The 17,183-nt window shown below is 41.2% G+C and overlaps 1 protein-coding gene across 2 annotated transcripts in view; it reads right to left on the bottom strand.

Moving 5' to 3' along the window:
* Positions 1 to 410: 410 nt before the first annotated feature.
* The window catches only part of Igsf11 (immunoglobulin superfamily member 11), a 135,132-nt gene continuing 118,359 nt past the window's right edge, over positions 411 to 17,183 (bottom strand). For both annotated transcript variants that reach the window (XM_075962626.1, XM_075962632.1), the window contains exons 4-7: positions 15,978 to 16,133; positions 4,857 to 4,979; positions 3,986 to 4,136; positions 411 to 2,743 (exon numbers count right to left, since the gene is read on the bottom strand). In XM_075962626.1, the coding sequence (XP_075818741.1) occupies positions 2,311 to 2,743; positions 3,986 to 4,136; positions 4,857 to 4,979; positions 15,978 to 16,133 (863 nt within the window). In that variant the 3' untranslated portion in view covers positions 411 to 2,310. The remainder of the gene's footprint in view (positions 2,744 to 3,985; positions 4,137 to 4,856; positions 4,980 to 15,977; positions 16,134 to 17,183) is intronic.

The raw sequence follows: 17,183 nt of genomic DNA, 5'->3' as shown, positions 1-17,183 counted from the left end.
ATGAGGCTTAGTTGTCATTTTCCAAGATCTCCAACTCCAAGAATCTCCGGAAGTTACCTGGTCCTTGGGTAGGTGTTTTCTTTTAAGAACTAGAATTCCTAGAATCCCAGGAAATTATCTGGTCCTTGGGCAGATGGGGATTATAGGTAACACCTATTTTCAGGAACTTTCAGATTAACGATATGGAAAAAGCTAGATGGTCTAAAGGGTCATTACATACACAGTCTTATGAGGACAACTAGAATTCACATAAACGTCTAATATAAGAAAAGTTAAGTCATTTTAAAAATACCATATGTTCATTAAAATGTTTATGGATATTATTTATCAGAAGAGAGAAATGCATATAACACCAAGCGATACTAATGGTCTATGTATCCATTACTTCTATGACAATTAACCACAACACATTTTATATGAATAAACTTTTATTGAATTTTAGGTAATTAGAAAGAATAAAGAAATGCAAGATAAATGCTTCCTAAACAGCATCTGATAGTATTATCTCTTCTGTGGCATGGTATTTTCGCTTTTCTTTAAAAAGTATAGACATTCACTTATTTAAATTTTTACAAAGTCAAGAACCATCAAATGGGGAAGAAAGAGTAACACTATAATAAATTCATCTATCGACATTGAAATGGTCACAATAGTGTTCTGAGTGTGCCCCAAAGGAAAAACAGTGTAGAGAATCACTGGAAGTTTCCACTCACTCAAATGTGAAGTCAGGAGCCACTCCCCGTGCAGACTATGCCCATAGGCAAAGAAGGCAAGCAGATCGGTGGAAGAGGGACAGAGGGAATGGAAGAAGAAAAAAGAGATATTCTTTGAAAATTGTAGGCTCAGTACAAACAATTTAAAAAAAAAAAAACAAGTCTTGGAAGAAATCACCATGAGTTGCCTAAAGTGTAGTTAAGGCAAGATAGTCAACCATACAAGTACAGCACAATACAGAGCAGAGAGTCCATAAATGAATTTGGTCAATTGCAAGGCTAGCAAGCCAAGTAATGAGCCAAAAAAGGAAAAAAAAAAAACAAAAAACGGGGAAGGTGTATTTTTACACGGGTGTGCAATGCATTCAGGCAAAATTGCACACGCACATTTTCAGATGCTTAACAAACCCCAAGAGCACACTGGGCAATCGCCCGTTTGTCTAACCCTCATTATTCTTCTGCAAAAAAAAAGGGAATTATTTTGAAAGAAACAAACCAACTCCTGCCCTTTCTGCAACAGCCTACTAACCTCTACTTGTCAAACAAGAAGGAGTCATCCTCCTCGGTACAAAAGACATCAGGTGCTGCCCACATTACAAGTGGCCAGTGTGGCAGCAGGGTTGACAGGCACAATCTTGCTTCTTTGGGGCCCTCCTAGCAATGCAGAGGCCCCTCCCACCTGCCTCCAGCTTGTTTTCCAGACAGCCCCCTCATTTCCGGGAACCGTGACAGGTTTCTGCTGAGCCACTGAGCACAATCACTGGACAAGGTGTTAAGTTCATGCCTTCCTAGTTCACTGTCTTTCAAGTATTTAAAAAAAATAGTTTTCTTTTAAAAAAATATTTTTTTTTAGGAAATCATGAACAGTAATTGCCATGGATCTGTAAGAGATCCCAGAGAAACACAGACAAGAATTTGTCAACATAGCAAAATCCCAAATACAGAAGTTCACGGTTCAGGAAGAGGTAAATAAATAAGAGTGTGGGGTGTTCACAAGAAGTTTCCTTATTTTCCCCCATTTCTAGCCAAATTGTGTTTTGTACAAAGTTTCACCTTTATGATAAAGAGCCAGCCCAGTTGGAATGCATCGCTAGTACCATTAAGGCCTCGCCATTAAAGGGGAATGGGAGAGGCAGAACAGGCCACAAGCTTGCTCATGTTTGTTTTGTAAATATACATATTTTAAAAAATAATTTTATTATTTAAACTCCACCTGGCACTTAAGTCTCCTGAAAATTATTAAGTTAGGCAAGAATTAAAGAACAGGTCCACCTGGACCACGGTTTGGGTCGTAAGCGCTATTCTGCTTCTAGCATTCTCCTTGGCTTGGCACGTCATTCGAGATGCAGCGGGTTTTTTTTCTAACTGAATCCCAGGACAACTGTGGTGAGGAAACAGTCTTCTTGAGTCTTCATGACGGAATACTCTCGGTCACTTCACACACTGCAGTGGCCAGGCAAGAGCACCGTCTTCTTGGTGCTTTCCACTAAAGTAATGGTAACAAAAGTCTATCTTTCCAGCACTCGCCCACCCCTGCTCTCCCCCTTGTCGGGAGGCATTCCATTTTTCTCTTCTGCACACAGCATCCTCCAACATCCTACACCAGGGATCCCGCCCGACTCTGGGCAGGCACCATGACAGGTACTGCACCAATGCGCTCCAGAGTCACTTGGCTGACAGTGTAGGAGTGTGTGTGCTGAGGCCAAGGCTTCCTGCTGACTGAACCATTGTTCCTGGGCATGACCTGGGGTGAGGACTCTCTGTTGGCTGTCACTACCAGGGTCTTATGTGGGCCAGAGACCAGATGGCTCCCATTTGCATAGATGGAGGGGATAACGGCATTGCCAGAGAAAGACTGGCGTAAGTCACTGAAGTGGTTGAATGACTCCGTGTTTCTGTGGTTTTTGGGATTGTTGTTCCAGTATCGACTGTTGTAGGTATTGGAAGAGGTCAAGGTGTTATTTTCCGAGGAGGATATCTCTGTGTGAAATGCTTTGGCAGAAGAGCATTTAGGTGGAAGATCATCCTCTCTGAAATGAAACAAAGATAAAGTTATATATAATGGAAACACATGTCTACAAATACATAAACACACACATCTCTTTTAACTATGAAGAAGACAACCTACAAAGAAACCCACTGAATTAGTTGTTATAAAACACCCAGGTGAGCAAACTAAGGACATCAAGAAGTTGAAAAAGTCATTCATGTTGTCTAGGCTGTACTGCTAACAGAATTTGAAGAACCACTGTGGTGTGCTGATAGGCTACAGGAGGTGAACAAGGAAAGCTGGCAGCAGAGAGGAAGACCAGAGAAGGAAGGGGAACAAATTCAGAAAAACTGAGAAGACCTGGATCATTAAAGCATACCAACAGGGATATGATGTAGTCAAGTCTGAGACAGTCTGGACCCCCACACCCCAGGAGCTAAACACCAAGCTTTAAACACCATCTTCACATTTTTTTCCTTAAAACATTTTTATTCTTTTATAAACTGCCTGCTATATTTTTTATGTCTTGGGAAGTCCATTAAGAAATTAAGGGTTGAAAACTGACCTCCATTGAGGGGTACTTTTGAGGGAGAAATGTAATCAGCTATGGCATTGAGAAGCAGGAGCTCTGGCTGGTGTTTAGGACTAGGTAAAGCCAGCAGGATAGGGCACAATGACTGGATCCAAGCCGCTTTGTAAGAAAAGAAAGGGCTAACAGATACATACCTCCCATCTCTCTGTGTGTGATGCTGTGCTGCCTTGTGATTCAGGCAGGAAGCCACCACCAGGTGACAACCCCTAGACATAGCTCCTCCAAAGGCATCAAGTGTTTTTACATAATGCACAATGCCTGGTGTATATTATTATCATGATGAATATGATTAATATGCTCCTTCATAGCAAGCCACAGAACAGTAGTTAACTAGGTAGAGAAACTGGTATGTTTGTGGTCAACCCCTTTGCCTCTACATGTTCCCATCTATTACAGCGGCCAACATGAAACACAGATCTTACAGGCTAACTGTTCTGGTGTGACATTCATGGTCTACCCCACAGCTGTGGTGGCACAGGGGAGCTCTTCATCCTACTTAGATTCATGAAGGATCTTCGTGAATAAACATGAGTATGACATGAAGAAAAGTAATAAACATAACAAGAAAATGGCATTTAGACATTAACATTACCTTGACCATAGAGTTGTAAGACTGGCCAAGAAACCTTGACTCCACTATGAAGAGAAACACACACTGACTCTGCAAGATCAGCAATCTGACAGACTAACCTGATTTCATTAGGGATATCTTCCTCCTCTTCCTCTTTATTTTTGCTTCTCCAGTAAAAGAATGCCCCTGAAATCAGTGCAATACAAATAATGATGAGGACTACCCCGGTGCCGACAGCTCCAGCGATGACTCCAACGCTTCGGGGCTGGGCTGCAAAACATATTTAAGGGAGATTAAATAAACAAGAGAGAAATAGTACATGTCATACAGCTATATTCACACCAATACATCTGTTTAAAATGTACAAAGCTGCCCAAAGCATCCTATCCACATGAAAACAGATCTTGACTAACCTTTGGCATTCCCAGTAGGCTTGCAGTGACTGCTGGACAAGTAAACCACCACCACCTCCCAAGGCCCCAGAAGAGCGCAGCTGGAATAGGGCAGGAGACAGAGCCTACTCAATTGCCTTAGTGTCCCAGAGAGCTTTGAATCTCAGATTGTTTATGGCCTCATCCCAGTCACATGATGCCCTTCCACAACCAAAATAAAAATCATCTAAATTTCCCCTACCAAAAAGAAGTGTTCCAAACTGCTTGTTGATAACTGAACACCCAGAAGACCCAAGAGATTAGGGGTGAAAGCAAAGGAGTATCACGAGACTGCATACTACTGTGACTGCAGACTAATGTCATGTCCACAGCGCCATGACATGAAGATTAGTTTGGTTTTGATGGTCCTGAGAAGACACTCTGTCACAGGATCGGCATATCAGGGAGGCTTAAATAGTAAAATTTTTATAAAATATTTTCAACAATGATTTAAAAGAATTTGTTTACTATTCACATAATCTCAGAACACTTATAAAGAAGTCTGCATTTTGTGACTTAACCAAGGTCTGGACATCTGCGTCTTGAGTTATGTACTTACGTGAGATCACCTGAAGATCCAGGAGACAGGTGCTTGTCCCGATGGCATTAGAAGCCACGCACTGGTACAGACCCGAAGACAGGGCACTGATATTCCGGATGGTGACTGTTCCCTGGACCTGGTCTGTCACAAAGACAATAATCAAGTGACAGCTTGATGGAATGAAGAAGGAAAACAAAGAAATCAGAACACAGATGACATTATACCCACACTGGAGAGTGGCCAGTTTTCTTCCTTTTTATAACGACAGGAGAAACTGTTGGTTCGCAAATGTTAAAGAAAATCATGACAGCATATTAAAGACAGACCTATTAAGGATTGTCCTGAATAAGGACAACCTTGAAACTCAAGATCCACACTAGTGAATCATAGCCTAACTGGTGATCTCTCCTGACTGGGGAGGTCTGGCTTGTCCTTGGGAGGCTGTGATCGGAAGATCACATTGTAACTATATAGAAATAGGGTAAAAGCTTAGAACTCACACAGTTTGGTTTATGCATGACAGAGAAAGAATCAATGCTATGCTCTAAGTATCACAAAAAGTTGGAAGGACAGTAGAAGGAAGTCTGGAAAAGAGGAGCTTCAGACCACAGTACCATTCACAGAATTTCCCATCAGGCACATGGAGCATCCACGAGCCAAAGTCATCTGCTGAAGACACCCCATACCCTTGCAGGAATGGTCCTACAACACTGGCTCCATTGTGTCCTTAGCCTCTAGAAACAGCTCAGGGAAGCTTGGCCTTGATGTGAAGCAGCGTTGGATCCAGAGTAGAAAAAGCCAGAGTAGCCAGTGTGTGTTGCTCCCCATACAAGGAGGTTTTGTCCTGTGTTTTATTTTTAAAGCCACCACACTGGCATATTGAGAAATGCTCTAGCTGGTAACACTTGGGCAACTCAACAGCACCAACACACTTTAGTCATTTGTGCCCACATCACTGAAATGCCTTACCAGAGTAACAAAAATATTCCAAGCACCGGGTAAATTTTTATATGTAGCTATTTTTCCAATGACCCTTTGAGATATTTTTATTATTAGCCTACTGGACAACTAAAGACACTGTAATTTTAGATGGTTGGCTAAGAAAGGGTACACAGCTGGTGGCCAGAAACTGCAACTGTATGGCTAGCATCTAAGACCTTTGCTCTGGGCCTCACTGCCTCCCTTTGGCTGGGAAAAAAACACACCTGTCATCAGAACCATCCAAAACAGTGCAAACTTAGAAGCCAATGGAGAAAGCTCTTAACGACATATGTGAAAAGTACCAGGCACAAGGTCCAAGAATTCCTGAGCCTGTCCTGGGAACTATCCCTGCCCTGGCTTGACTTTTATACGGAACTACAATTTAGTTATCTGCTAGTGGCTTTCATCTTTATCTACAGCAAAGCCAGAGGGGTCTGGTTTTATCAGTTCCTTCATTTACTGCATAAATACGTATGGAGACCCTCTATCTGTGCTGGGTTATCCAGAGATCAGTGCCAGGAGGATCAACAGGACAGACCCTAACGAGGCAAGGAGTCTCAGTGAGTGGTTTAAATGCCAGCCAGTCAGAGCTACAGACCTCAGGTTGCTTAGGGTGTGTAAGGGAGGGCCACCTAAAGAACAGCTGAAAATTGAATAGAATATAGGTATGGAGTATATACAGGTCCCCATATACCAAGGCTGTCAGGGTTGTCTAAGCCTTCAAATACAATGCAGTGGGATGTGTTCATGAAAGCTGGAATCAACCAACATATCTGGGGTGACATTGGTATCACAGGCCAGATAAAGGAGAGAGACTTGGTATTTTCCATTTCTGTTGGAATGCACTGTGTAGCACGGGTTGGTTGAAGAAAGAAGGCACTCCCAGAGGACAGTTTAAGACCTATGTGGTAGCAAGACCCATGATACATAGAGCACTCTGACACCTTCCTATGGGAATAAAAGGGGAACTCCATATTACATTGATATCTTATGTGGATTGGATTGCACACAGCAAAGTCAATGTACTTAATGGTTGCTAGGTTTGCATGCATTATTTCCTTTTCTGGTGTGTGTGTATGTGTGCGTGTGTGCGCGCATGTGTGTGTGTGTGTGTGTGTGTGTGTGTGTGTGTGTGTGTGTGTAAGCCTTAAGTAGGCCTGATTTAATCTTCATAATATGCTTAGGTTTCCAAAACTGAGCAATCTCAGAGTAGCCTTGACAACATATGTATGCAAGTAAAGTGGTCTCTCAAATAAGATCTACCCAGGTCCAAAGATCACAACCCTCACAAGTACACCTGCCTTCCAGTAAGGGACTTAAAGCTACACCGGTGCATCTGAACACAGCACCCCACCATTCAACGGGCCAGCGCTGCTGGAATAACAAACCAACCATCTGCAGAACCACGCCTTCAGTCATCCCAGAGCTTCCAGGCAGCAAAGGCACCAGCTCCGGGGTAACCAACCCTACAATCCCACATGCTGCTACTGGTTTTCTTCCATTTTTCCTCTTAAGGCCCAAGACTCTAAAAATTCAATCAGTTCACATCAAACCACTAATTTTGTTGACATCCCCAGAGACAACTAGGGGGATTTTCAACAGCTGCTCTAAGCGGCACTCAGGCATGCACACAGCAGTCAACTCCAAAGGATGCCGCTCTATAACTTCTTTTAAAAAGCTGGGGCCACCCATCCTCCTCATTTTTTTCTTCTTTTTTGGTCTCCAGATACAGACACCGTTTGCATTTGCCGTAAGAAAATGGGGCTCAATGGGGCTGATGTGCCATGGTACAGCTCACTCAGATGTAATCAGGTGACAGATGGGACACACACCACACACACTGATAAGGAAGGATTAAGAAGCAGCAAATCAGGAAAGCTGAGCTAGGAGCCAGCCCTCAGCAAACACCAGACTAGCACACTTCCCACCCTGACCCATCAGGCCTGTGTTGGACAGGAGCAATTTGCTGACATGAAGGATGAGGGGAGCTGTCCCTCTGATCTTCCGTCTTCCAAACATGGACATGTGGTTTGGGGAACTACACTGTGAGAAGGTGAGAGGACAGCGAACGCACTTTGGTTTGCGCATGCTCTAGGTCACACGCAGCGGTACATGCGGCCTAGTGGGCCCTTCAGGATCACAGAAACAAGTACACGTGATTCTTCCCCATTCTATCTGTGATTCTCAGTTCCAGAGCCCACATCGGGCTGGGTCAAGAGTGCATTAGCAGAGTCGTGTGTTTGGGAGGTAGACTCTGCCTCCTACTAGCGATGAGGACCTGCTTGGTGATATGTGTTAGCTTCCTCATCTGGAACTAGAAAAACCTCTCAACCTGTGAGAACCAAATGAGACCCTGCATGTTAACCTGACCAGGATGCTGTCTGGTGCTATATCTACACCGGTATTTCTTGGGACTATATACATACATACACAGATACACACACACACATACACACATATTTGAAATCCTTAAAAACTTGGTTGAGAAATGTAAAAAAGCCTCGAGTACCTTAAATTCTCAGTAGATGTCAATATTTGGGATTTTACAGTAATAAGAATGTCAAATATCATAAATCAGTCCGTATTTTTATGATTTATACATCTTAAAAGAAGGATCACAATAACAATGAATAATTTCTTATATAAAAGAATCATAAGTTCTGTTTAAAATATAATGATAGATAAATGGTTTACTATTACTTAGGTAAAATTATATGCAAACATGATCTCTCCTTGAAACAAATATTTAATGGTAAATATAAAACCAAAGGGAATATTAACACCAAATGAAGGCCAGATTAAAAAAAATCTATTTAGGGGGCTGGAGAGATGGCTCAGTGGTTAAGAGCATTTCCTGCTCTTCCAAAGGTCATGAGTTCAATTCCCGGCAACCACATGGTGGCTCACAACCATCTGTAATGAGGTCTGCTGCCCTATTCTGGTCTGCAGACATACACACAGACAGAATATTGTATACTGTATACATAATAAATAAATAAATATAAAATCTATTTAAAAGCATGAACATGGGGCTGCAAGTGCAATGCAGTGGTTAAGAACAAAAACTGTTCTTGCAGAGGACCTGTGTTAGGTATGCACAGTCCATGTCAGCAGCTCACAAATGCCTGGAACTCCAGTTCCGGGGGATCCAACTCCATAGGTAGCTTCAAAGAGGCACCTGAACTCAAGAACATCTAATCATACGCAGACACATGAAATAAAATCTTAATAAAAATTAAAAAAATTACAAATAGTTAACACTGTAATTACCACTCTTAAATAGAACATTTAAATGCTATGTGACATTTTGTGCACTCTTCAGGAGGAGGTTTGATCTCTGCTCAGGAGACACATGGATTATGTATCATTTTTGTGTTGCTGTTGGCTAAGATACTGATGATTTTATCTTTACTCATTCTGAATGCTAACCTTCCCCATTTCCTCCCCACCCCATCACTGTCTTCAAGCCTTCTTCATCCATCAAAGTCTCCCATTTATGACCTGGATGCCCACTTTCACCCTGATTTCTAGCGCTCTTCTAAAATGTACCTCTTGCTAACTTTTCTGGTTACACATCTGTAAATACTCAGAATGTCAGCAAGAACATCCAGACTCCTCAAATATTACCCAATGCTTTTCGCAATCTGAGTGTGGTGCTTTAAGTAATATCTAGTGTTTTATATTGATTTTATTGAGCTATACATTTTTCTTTTCTCCTCTCCCTTTCTCTCCCCTTTCCTTTAACCCCCTCCCATGGTCCCCATGCTCTGAATTTACTCAGATCATCTTGTCTTTTTCTACTTCCCATGTAGAATACATCCATGTATGTCTCTCTTAGTGTCCTTATTGTTGTCTAAGTTCTCACGGATTGTGAATTTTAGGCTGGTTTTCTTTGTTTTATGTGTAAAAGCCACTTATGAGTGAATGCATATGATATTTGTCTTTATGGGTCTGGGTTACTTCAGTATGAGTTTTCTAGATCCATCCATTTGCCCACAAATTTCAAGATGTTTTTTTTCTACTGTGTATTGCTCCATTGTGTAAATGTACCACACTTTCCTTACCCATTCTTTAGTTGAGGGGCATTTAGGTTGTTTCCAGGTTATAGCTATGACAAACAATGCTGCTATGAATGTAGCTGAGCACATGTCCTTGTGGTACGATTGAGCATCCTTTGGGTATATACCCAAAAGTGGTATTACTAGGTCTTGAGGAAAATTGTTTCCTAATTTTCTGAGAAATTGCCACACTGACATCCAAAGGGGCTGTACCAGCTTGCATTCCCACCAGCAATGCAGAAATGTTCTCTTTACCCCACAACCTCTCCAGCATAAATTGTCATCAGTGTTTTTGATTGTGGCCATTCTGACAGGTGTAAGATGGAATCTCAGAGTTGTTTTGATTTGCATTTCTCTGATGATTAAGGATGTTGAGCATTCCCTTAAGTGTCTTTCTATCATTTTAGATTTTTCTGTTGAGAGTTCTCTGTTTAGGTCTGTAACCCATTTGTTTTATTGGATTATTTGTTCTTATGATGACCAATTTCTTGAGTTATTTGTATATTTTGGAGATCAGTCATCTGTCTGATGTGGGGTTGGTGAAGATCTTTTCCCATTCTGTAGGCTGCCATTTTGTCTTAAAGTAGTCAACTTCATATGGAAAAAGCAAAAGACCCAAAACAATCCTGTTCCATAAAGGAACTTCTGGAGGCATCACAATCCCTGACTTCAAACTCTACTACAGAGCTACAGTACTGAAAACAGCTTGGTATTGGCATAAAAACAGACAGGAGGACCAATGGAACCAAATCGAAGACCCAGATATCCAGCCACACACCTGATTTTTGACAAAGAAGCAAAAAATATAAAATGGAAACATATTTAACAAATGGTGCTCGCAAAACCGTATATCAACATGTAGAAGAATGAAAATAGATCCATATCTATCTCCATGAACAAAACTCAAGTTCAAATGGATCAAAGACCTCAACATAAAGCCAGCCACACTGAACCTTATAGAAGAGAAAGTGGGAAGTATACTTGAATGCATTGGTACAGGAGACCATTTCCTAAATATAATCCTAGTAGCACAGACACTGAAAGAAACTATTAATAAACGGGACCTCCTGAAACTGCAAGCTTCTGTAAAGCAAAGGACACAGTCTAGTGTTTTTTAAGAAGTTGTAATATTGAACATTATATGGCTCTTGTTTCTTTTTTCCAGATTCTCTCACATAAGAATGGCATGTCATGAAGCAAGGGGGAAAAACCACCCAGCTATTTAACAGTTTAAGTTCATGAAAACTTTTCTTCTTCCATGAGGGTCACATAAATACTCAGACTGAGTAAGAAAATAGTTATGGTTCTTTTATTGAAAATATATTTTTATGTGATATATTGAATAGGTATGGAGAGAGTAGACAACCCTGTCTTGTTCCTGATTTTAGTAGAATTCCTTTGAGTTTCTCTCCATTAAGATGTTGACTATGAGCTTTCTGTAAAATGACTCTATTATGTTGAAGTTATGTCCCTTGAATCCCTAAAGCCTACAGGATTTATATCATGAAGGGGTGTTGGAATTTTGTCAAAGGCCTTTTCTGTGTTTAATGAAGGGGTCATATATTTTTGTTTTTGTTTTTCGTCTTTCAAGTTATTTATATAGTGGATTACATTTATCAATTTACATATGTTGAACCATTTCTGCATCTCTGGAATAAAGCTTTATGTATGACCAAGGTGGGCCATCTTTTTTATGTGTTCTTGGATTCAGTTTTCAGGATTTTATATGAGAATTTTTACATCTGTGATAATATGGGAAAATGGTCTATTATGTCTTTATAGCTTCCTCCAAGGTTGAATAAATTACTTCTCTGTAGGGAAGTTCTTTAAACAGGAAGGTACACAACTCAAGATAGCTTCAGGAAGTGCCTGAAATTCATCAGACTTACTAGGTCCCCACCAGTAGGAATAAACATAAAAGTTGTGAGTCTATTTTATAGGGAAGAAAGCTGAACTTCAAAGAATGCTCCCAGAGAAGAAAAGCCACAAAGGAGACCCTGAGACCAAAACAGCTGCCTCAAAGAAGCAGGAACCAGTGGAGCTGCCTAGAAGGGTTCACACTCCTGAGGTACCTAGAAAAGACACTCTCTATCCTGTTGAGCTGCCTGCAGGGTGTGCAGTGTGCTCCAGGTTCCCAGTTTTGTGAGCTGTCACCCTTGCTGGTATAGACGTTGAAAATTCAGCTGCCTTTGACTCATTTATGTTCTGGTAAGCTGGAGAGATGACCCAGCGGTTAAGAGCACTGCCTGTTCTTCCAAAGGTCCTGAATCAATTCCCAGCAACCATATAGTGGCTCAGAACCATCTTTAATGAGATCTGGTGCACTCTTAAGGCATCCTCATCAACTGTTACCATGAAACCCAATATGAACAAGTTCAACAAAACCACCATAAACAGGCTGCCCACACATGCTTCAGCATTGCCAGGGCATAAATTTCAATTTTAAAAGTAACCCCTTGCCCATATACCTGTAAGTAACCCCCACAAAAAAACTCATTGGCTCATCAAGTTGGGCTTTGTTCTGTTGTAGGACCCCTACCTGTGGTAAATAGATGTATATTTTGTCTTTCTACAAAAAGTTTTGTCTCACAAAAGTATGTAATTCTCTTTCTTTGTTGGTTCTTCATGTAGTCTGGGTGTAAGGGTTAACTGTGACCTCATAAAATGAGTTTGGCAATGATATGTTTATGTGTTATGGAATAATTAGAGGAGCACTGGCATTAACTCTTCTTTGAACAGAATTCTATACTATAACCATCTGGCCCTGGACCTTTTTGGTTGGGAGACTTTTAATGACTGCTTCTATTTCATTAGGGGTTACAGGTCTGTTTAAATTGCTCACGTGATTATGATTTAACTTTGGTTAGTGGCATGTACAAGAAAATTATCCACCTCTTTTAGATTTTCCAAATTAGTCCACTTTGGTGGACTACAGGGTTTGATTCTCTAGATTTCCTCTGTGTGTACTGTTGATGACCCCTTTTCATTTCTGACTTGGTTCATTTGGATTTCAAACTTTGTAATAAAACAGCATTAGGCTATGGTGCCTTTTAGGATTGTCCCCTGTTCCAGCTGTGCTATTTCTAAAAAGCTCTGCACAGAGGTCTCAAGCAAGCTGACAAGACCATTACATTACTTCCCTGTGATCAACTATGGAAAAATGGGGTCGACCAAGTTGTTCTTAGATATATAAGAAAAGATGTACAATTTAGCTTTGGAAACTGAACTGTTGATAAATAAAGCTTTAATTTTCCATTTTCCAATGGAAAGATTGTCAGAAATTAATTGTTATTATTCGCCATAATTTTTTAAAGAAAGGTATTTTGGGGTTCTGCAAGTTTTGTGTTTGTGAGGGTTTTTTCTCCCTCTTTGAGTTAGAACAAAAGAATGCAGTCCTAATTATATCCCAGTTATATCTCACAGCTTTTCTTGCTGAGTTCAGATTTTACTGAGCTACTAAGAAGAGCCACCATCTTTACCAAAGCCTTGACCACCAAGAGGAGAGGCTGACTAGAGAAGAGGTGTCACTCCTGAAATCAGTCACCCTGTGCAGTATGAGATGTATCCTTCTAGGTGTGGCAATGAGTTGTTAAGTGATTTTCTAACTGTATATTAGACACATTTAAGATATCAATGCTAGTGTCTACTATAAACGAGTGGAATCAGAAATATTTGGAGAGGGTCATGGGGTACTGACATGCAGTAAAGACTGATGGGTAATTTTTATGTACAGTAAGATATAGACAGTTGCATTAGAATGTGTACTACAAATTACAGCGTCTGGCAAATACATGTATATTTCAAAATATCTTACATGGGATTTAAAAGTCTGCCAGGAATGTTCAGTTTGTGGCATATGGTCAGGAATAGCTGTAAATGTTGCCCAACACAATCCTATAAAGTTACTTAAAACATTATGAATTTTTTTCCTTAAAACATTGTAAGTTTTTTTTTTTATATTTTGTGATATCAGGTCACAAAAATCAAAAGGTAGGGCATGCCAAGCAGAACAAATATAAAGATATATTTCTAAGAAAACTTCTTACGGCTTAACAGAAGTTACAAAATGATATCCTAAAATACACTGGGCCAAAAAAGTCACGATTTCAAAGCAGTTTAAGCATACAGTAATGGGAGACTAAAATCTAAAGCATAATGAATACTTATGGTATGGGGCTTGAAGGAGCTCCCTTTGGCAGATCTGTGGTGAGCTGATATAAACACAATGCATGGAATGGAAGGAGAAGTGTACGTGAAGACAGTGGGAGAGCGCTGTCTTACAGAAGAAGGCTGACTACTGGACACTGAGGAAATTATACAGTGATAACAGCAGCACTGATTGATGCCAGGCCATAAGCAAAAGGCTGCTGAATAACAGACTCTTCTTATACTTTCACAGTAGGGCCCCACAAACTACTTATTGCAAAATAATGTTCTGTTACTGGCCAGACTCATAGGATGCCCTCTGTAAATATTATTTCCTCAGAAAATGCTTTAGGAGTTCAAATTTTAAAGTACTGTACATATAATCAATGAGTTAAATCTTCTAGTAAAAAAGTTATTTAAATTGTTTTGGGATGTATGTTAAGATCTACTTTGTTAATATAGGTAGCAAGAGGTGAAACTGAAGAAAAACATTTAATTGAGCAAATTAAGTTTATCTAAAGTACTTAGGATAATTTATCCAAAGACTGAATTACAAAAGTCCACCATCTTCATCATTGGCATTCAAGTTCATTCACCTTTATCCCCAAAATACCAAAGAATTCTCAAGTTGCAAATATAGACTTATCAAAAACAGGGAGATACAGGAAGCTACATGTACCTCTCGGCCAACATACATAGGATTGTCAGATGTTCACCCAAATTTCACCCTTTTCCCAGTGTTCCACAGCGATATACAGATATGAAGTTCAGAACCTCAGTGTTTCAGAGGCTCTAGATGATACCGTCAAGCCCCTCATCTTACAGAATGGTTAACACGGGAGTGGAGAAGTGAACTGTTGTAGACAAAGTTACTGGAAACGCTGGACTTCAAACAGTTTTCAGCATTTCAACACGCGCTATTTTAAGCCCGCCACTTACAATAGTGAGATTAACAAGTCAGTCCACAAGACAGCTATTTATCCCACAGTGTAGCCGAAGCATTTAGCAATGAAGAGGCAGCGGGGGTGGGGGAGAAGGCGGGGAACATGGACAATGGAACTGCAGCAGTCACTACAAAAGTGACATAAGAGCTACTAAGCTGGAAAGAAGGTTTAAAAACTAATGAATTTGGGGCTCTATGAACTAAAAAGATGGGGAGAGTCCATCGGTGTTCCTCTGAGTCTATAGGGAGTTTACTTGCAGGCTTTTTAGAGGACGTCGCCCTGGTTCCTAATTACATCCAGCAACCCAAGGCTTTCCTTTCTTGGGGCAGGCACAAATCATCAGGACGATTCAAACTGAGGCGCAGCTGATCCATCTGGGGCCTTTTTGTTAATGGCTAGCTCTCTTTAAAGAGTTGGCCATCTAGCCCAAGAATGAGATGAGGAAACCAGTTTATATTAAAGATAACAGCACTCAAGGGCTTTACACAAACCTATCACTTCCTCTCACCTTATTTCATAACATCTGAGAGTTTAAAAGGTACTTTATTCACTATCAAATCCAAATGACGGGACCTGCAGATCCAGATCCACCAATGGCATGCACGCATGGCTCCTCGCCTTTACCTGTCTGGTGAGAGCTTAGGTCAAGGGCCCCTTCCCTGTCTTTTTCATTCTCTTCCTCTAAGAAGACTTGAGGCGGAAACAGGAGAACTGATCCTCTTATGTTTACACAGATCTCTCTTACACTAAAATAGGCAGAAAGTGAGTTTGCAGAGGTGTAAGAACTGTCCCAGTGTTAATGTTAACTCAGTGACGCTATCAGTACGCTACTGAGGAAATAAAGTTTTCATCCTACTAGATACACTTCTTAAAAGTCACTTAGGAATGAGAGAGAAAATGTCATACTCACCTTAAACTGGAAAGCACATTCTTCTCTGCAGTTACAAACTATTAAAGTTCCTTACTTTCCTCGAGTGCTAATCAAACAGGTTTCACGGCACTGTACATACCCTGAGTGGCGGTTGGAGGTAGCTTGAGCGTATTATCTAACTTCTCCCAAAGGTAAGTGGGCCGAGGGATGCCTTCCTCGGAACTACACAGGAGGATGACGTCACTGCCGATGTCCTGGGATCCTTGGATTTGGCAGTGTGGAGCAGAAGGGGGGACTGTCAAGGGAAGAATGGGTAACACAAGTTCACTTTTACTGTGGGCAATGAGACAGGAATGCTGACCACTGGGAAGCCACAGGCAACAACTGTGAATCACTGAGGGAGATGGCCTCATGGCCAACACCAGGGGACAATCAAGTATCAACTACCAGGATGTAGAGATGGGCACAAAGCCTGCATGTGAGAGGAAAAGGAACCATGGTTTTCGGTTACATTTTAAGGTATCTTAGAGCTTTGGTTTGAATGCTCCCTCTAAAGGATTCTTAAGAGCCTCAGGTCAACACACTGCCTTTAAAGACATTGCTGAGAAGACACATTCAAACCCATTTCCAGAGCAGAAACTGACTCCCCCCATCTGTCTGCTAACAAAGCCTGCTTTAGTCGGGTCTTCCGTTATTTCACAAAGACTAGACGGGCCAGCTTTGTAGTGGATTCAGCTTTCCGGTTCTTCAGCTTCCGGTGAAACTCAAGTTAGAGAACACTAATGATAAGGCAGGGGACGTTTCAAAATCCAAAACTATACTCATCAATGACTGACAAGGACACTGGCAACCAGGATACAAAAATCACCAAAGCAACGCAAAAGGGAGGAAGTGATGGCTCCCACTGGCACAAAAGAGTGAACAAATGAACAAAACCCACGGCATGGAGTTCTAGATTGATGGACACCTCTGAGTTTATATACAGGTGATGATGTTCTTAATCCTAATGCCTTCTCAGTAAGTGAGTTCACCCCTTCAGAGACACACAAACCAGAAGCACAGAATAAGGTAGGGATAGACAGAGCAATCAGAAAGCCAGGGAGTGGAAGAGAGACCAAGTAAGCTGAGGGTGGAGGGGTCTGGGAAGGTAGCTCACGGCAGAATGCTTGCCTGGCATGAATAGGGTCAGAACTCCCACAAAGGCAGGGGGAGGGATGTGGTATCTGAATGGTCTGCTGTGCTGGGTGAGCCAGCCTCCTGGACGCCTTCAACATTACCACCATGCTATTGTGAAGGGAAACCTAAAGTAATTATTTTAAGGTGTCATTCACTATAAAATAAAGGA

This window comes from Microtus pennsylvanicus, chromosome 1 (genome assembly GCF_037038515.1).
Source record: "Microtus pennsylvanicus isolate mMicPen1 chromosome 1, mMicPen1.hap1, whole genome shotgun sequence".
NCBI classification, from domain to species: Eukaryota; Metazoa; Chordata; class Mammalia; order Rodentia; family Cricetidae; genus Microtus; species Microtus pennsylvanicus.
Note: the sequence above shows the minus strand (reverse complement) of the source record. Positions and strands in the feature narration are given on the sequence as shown.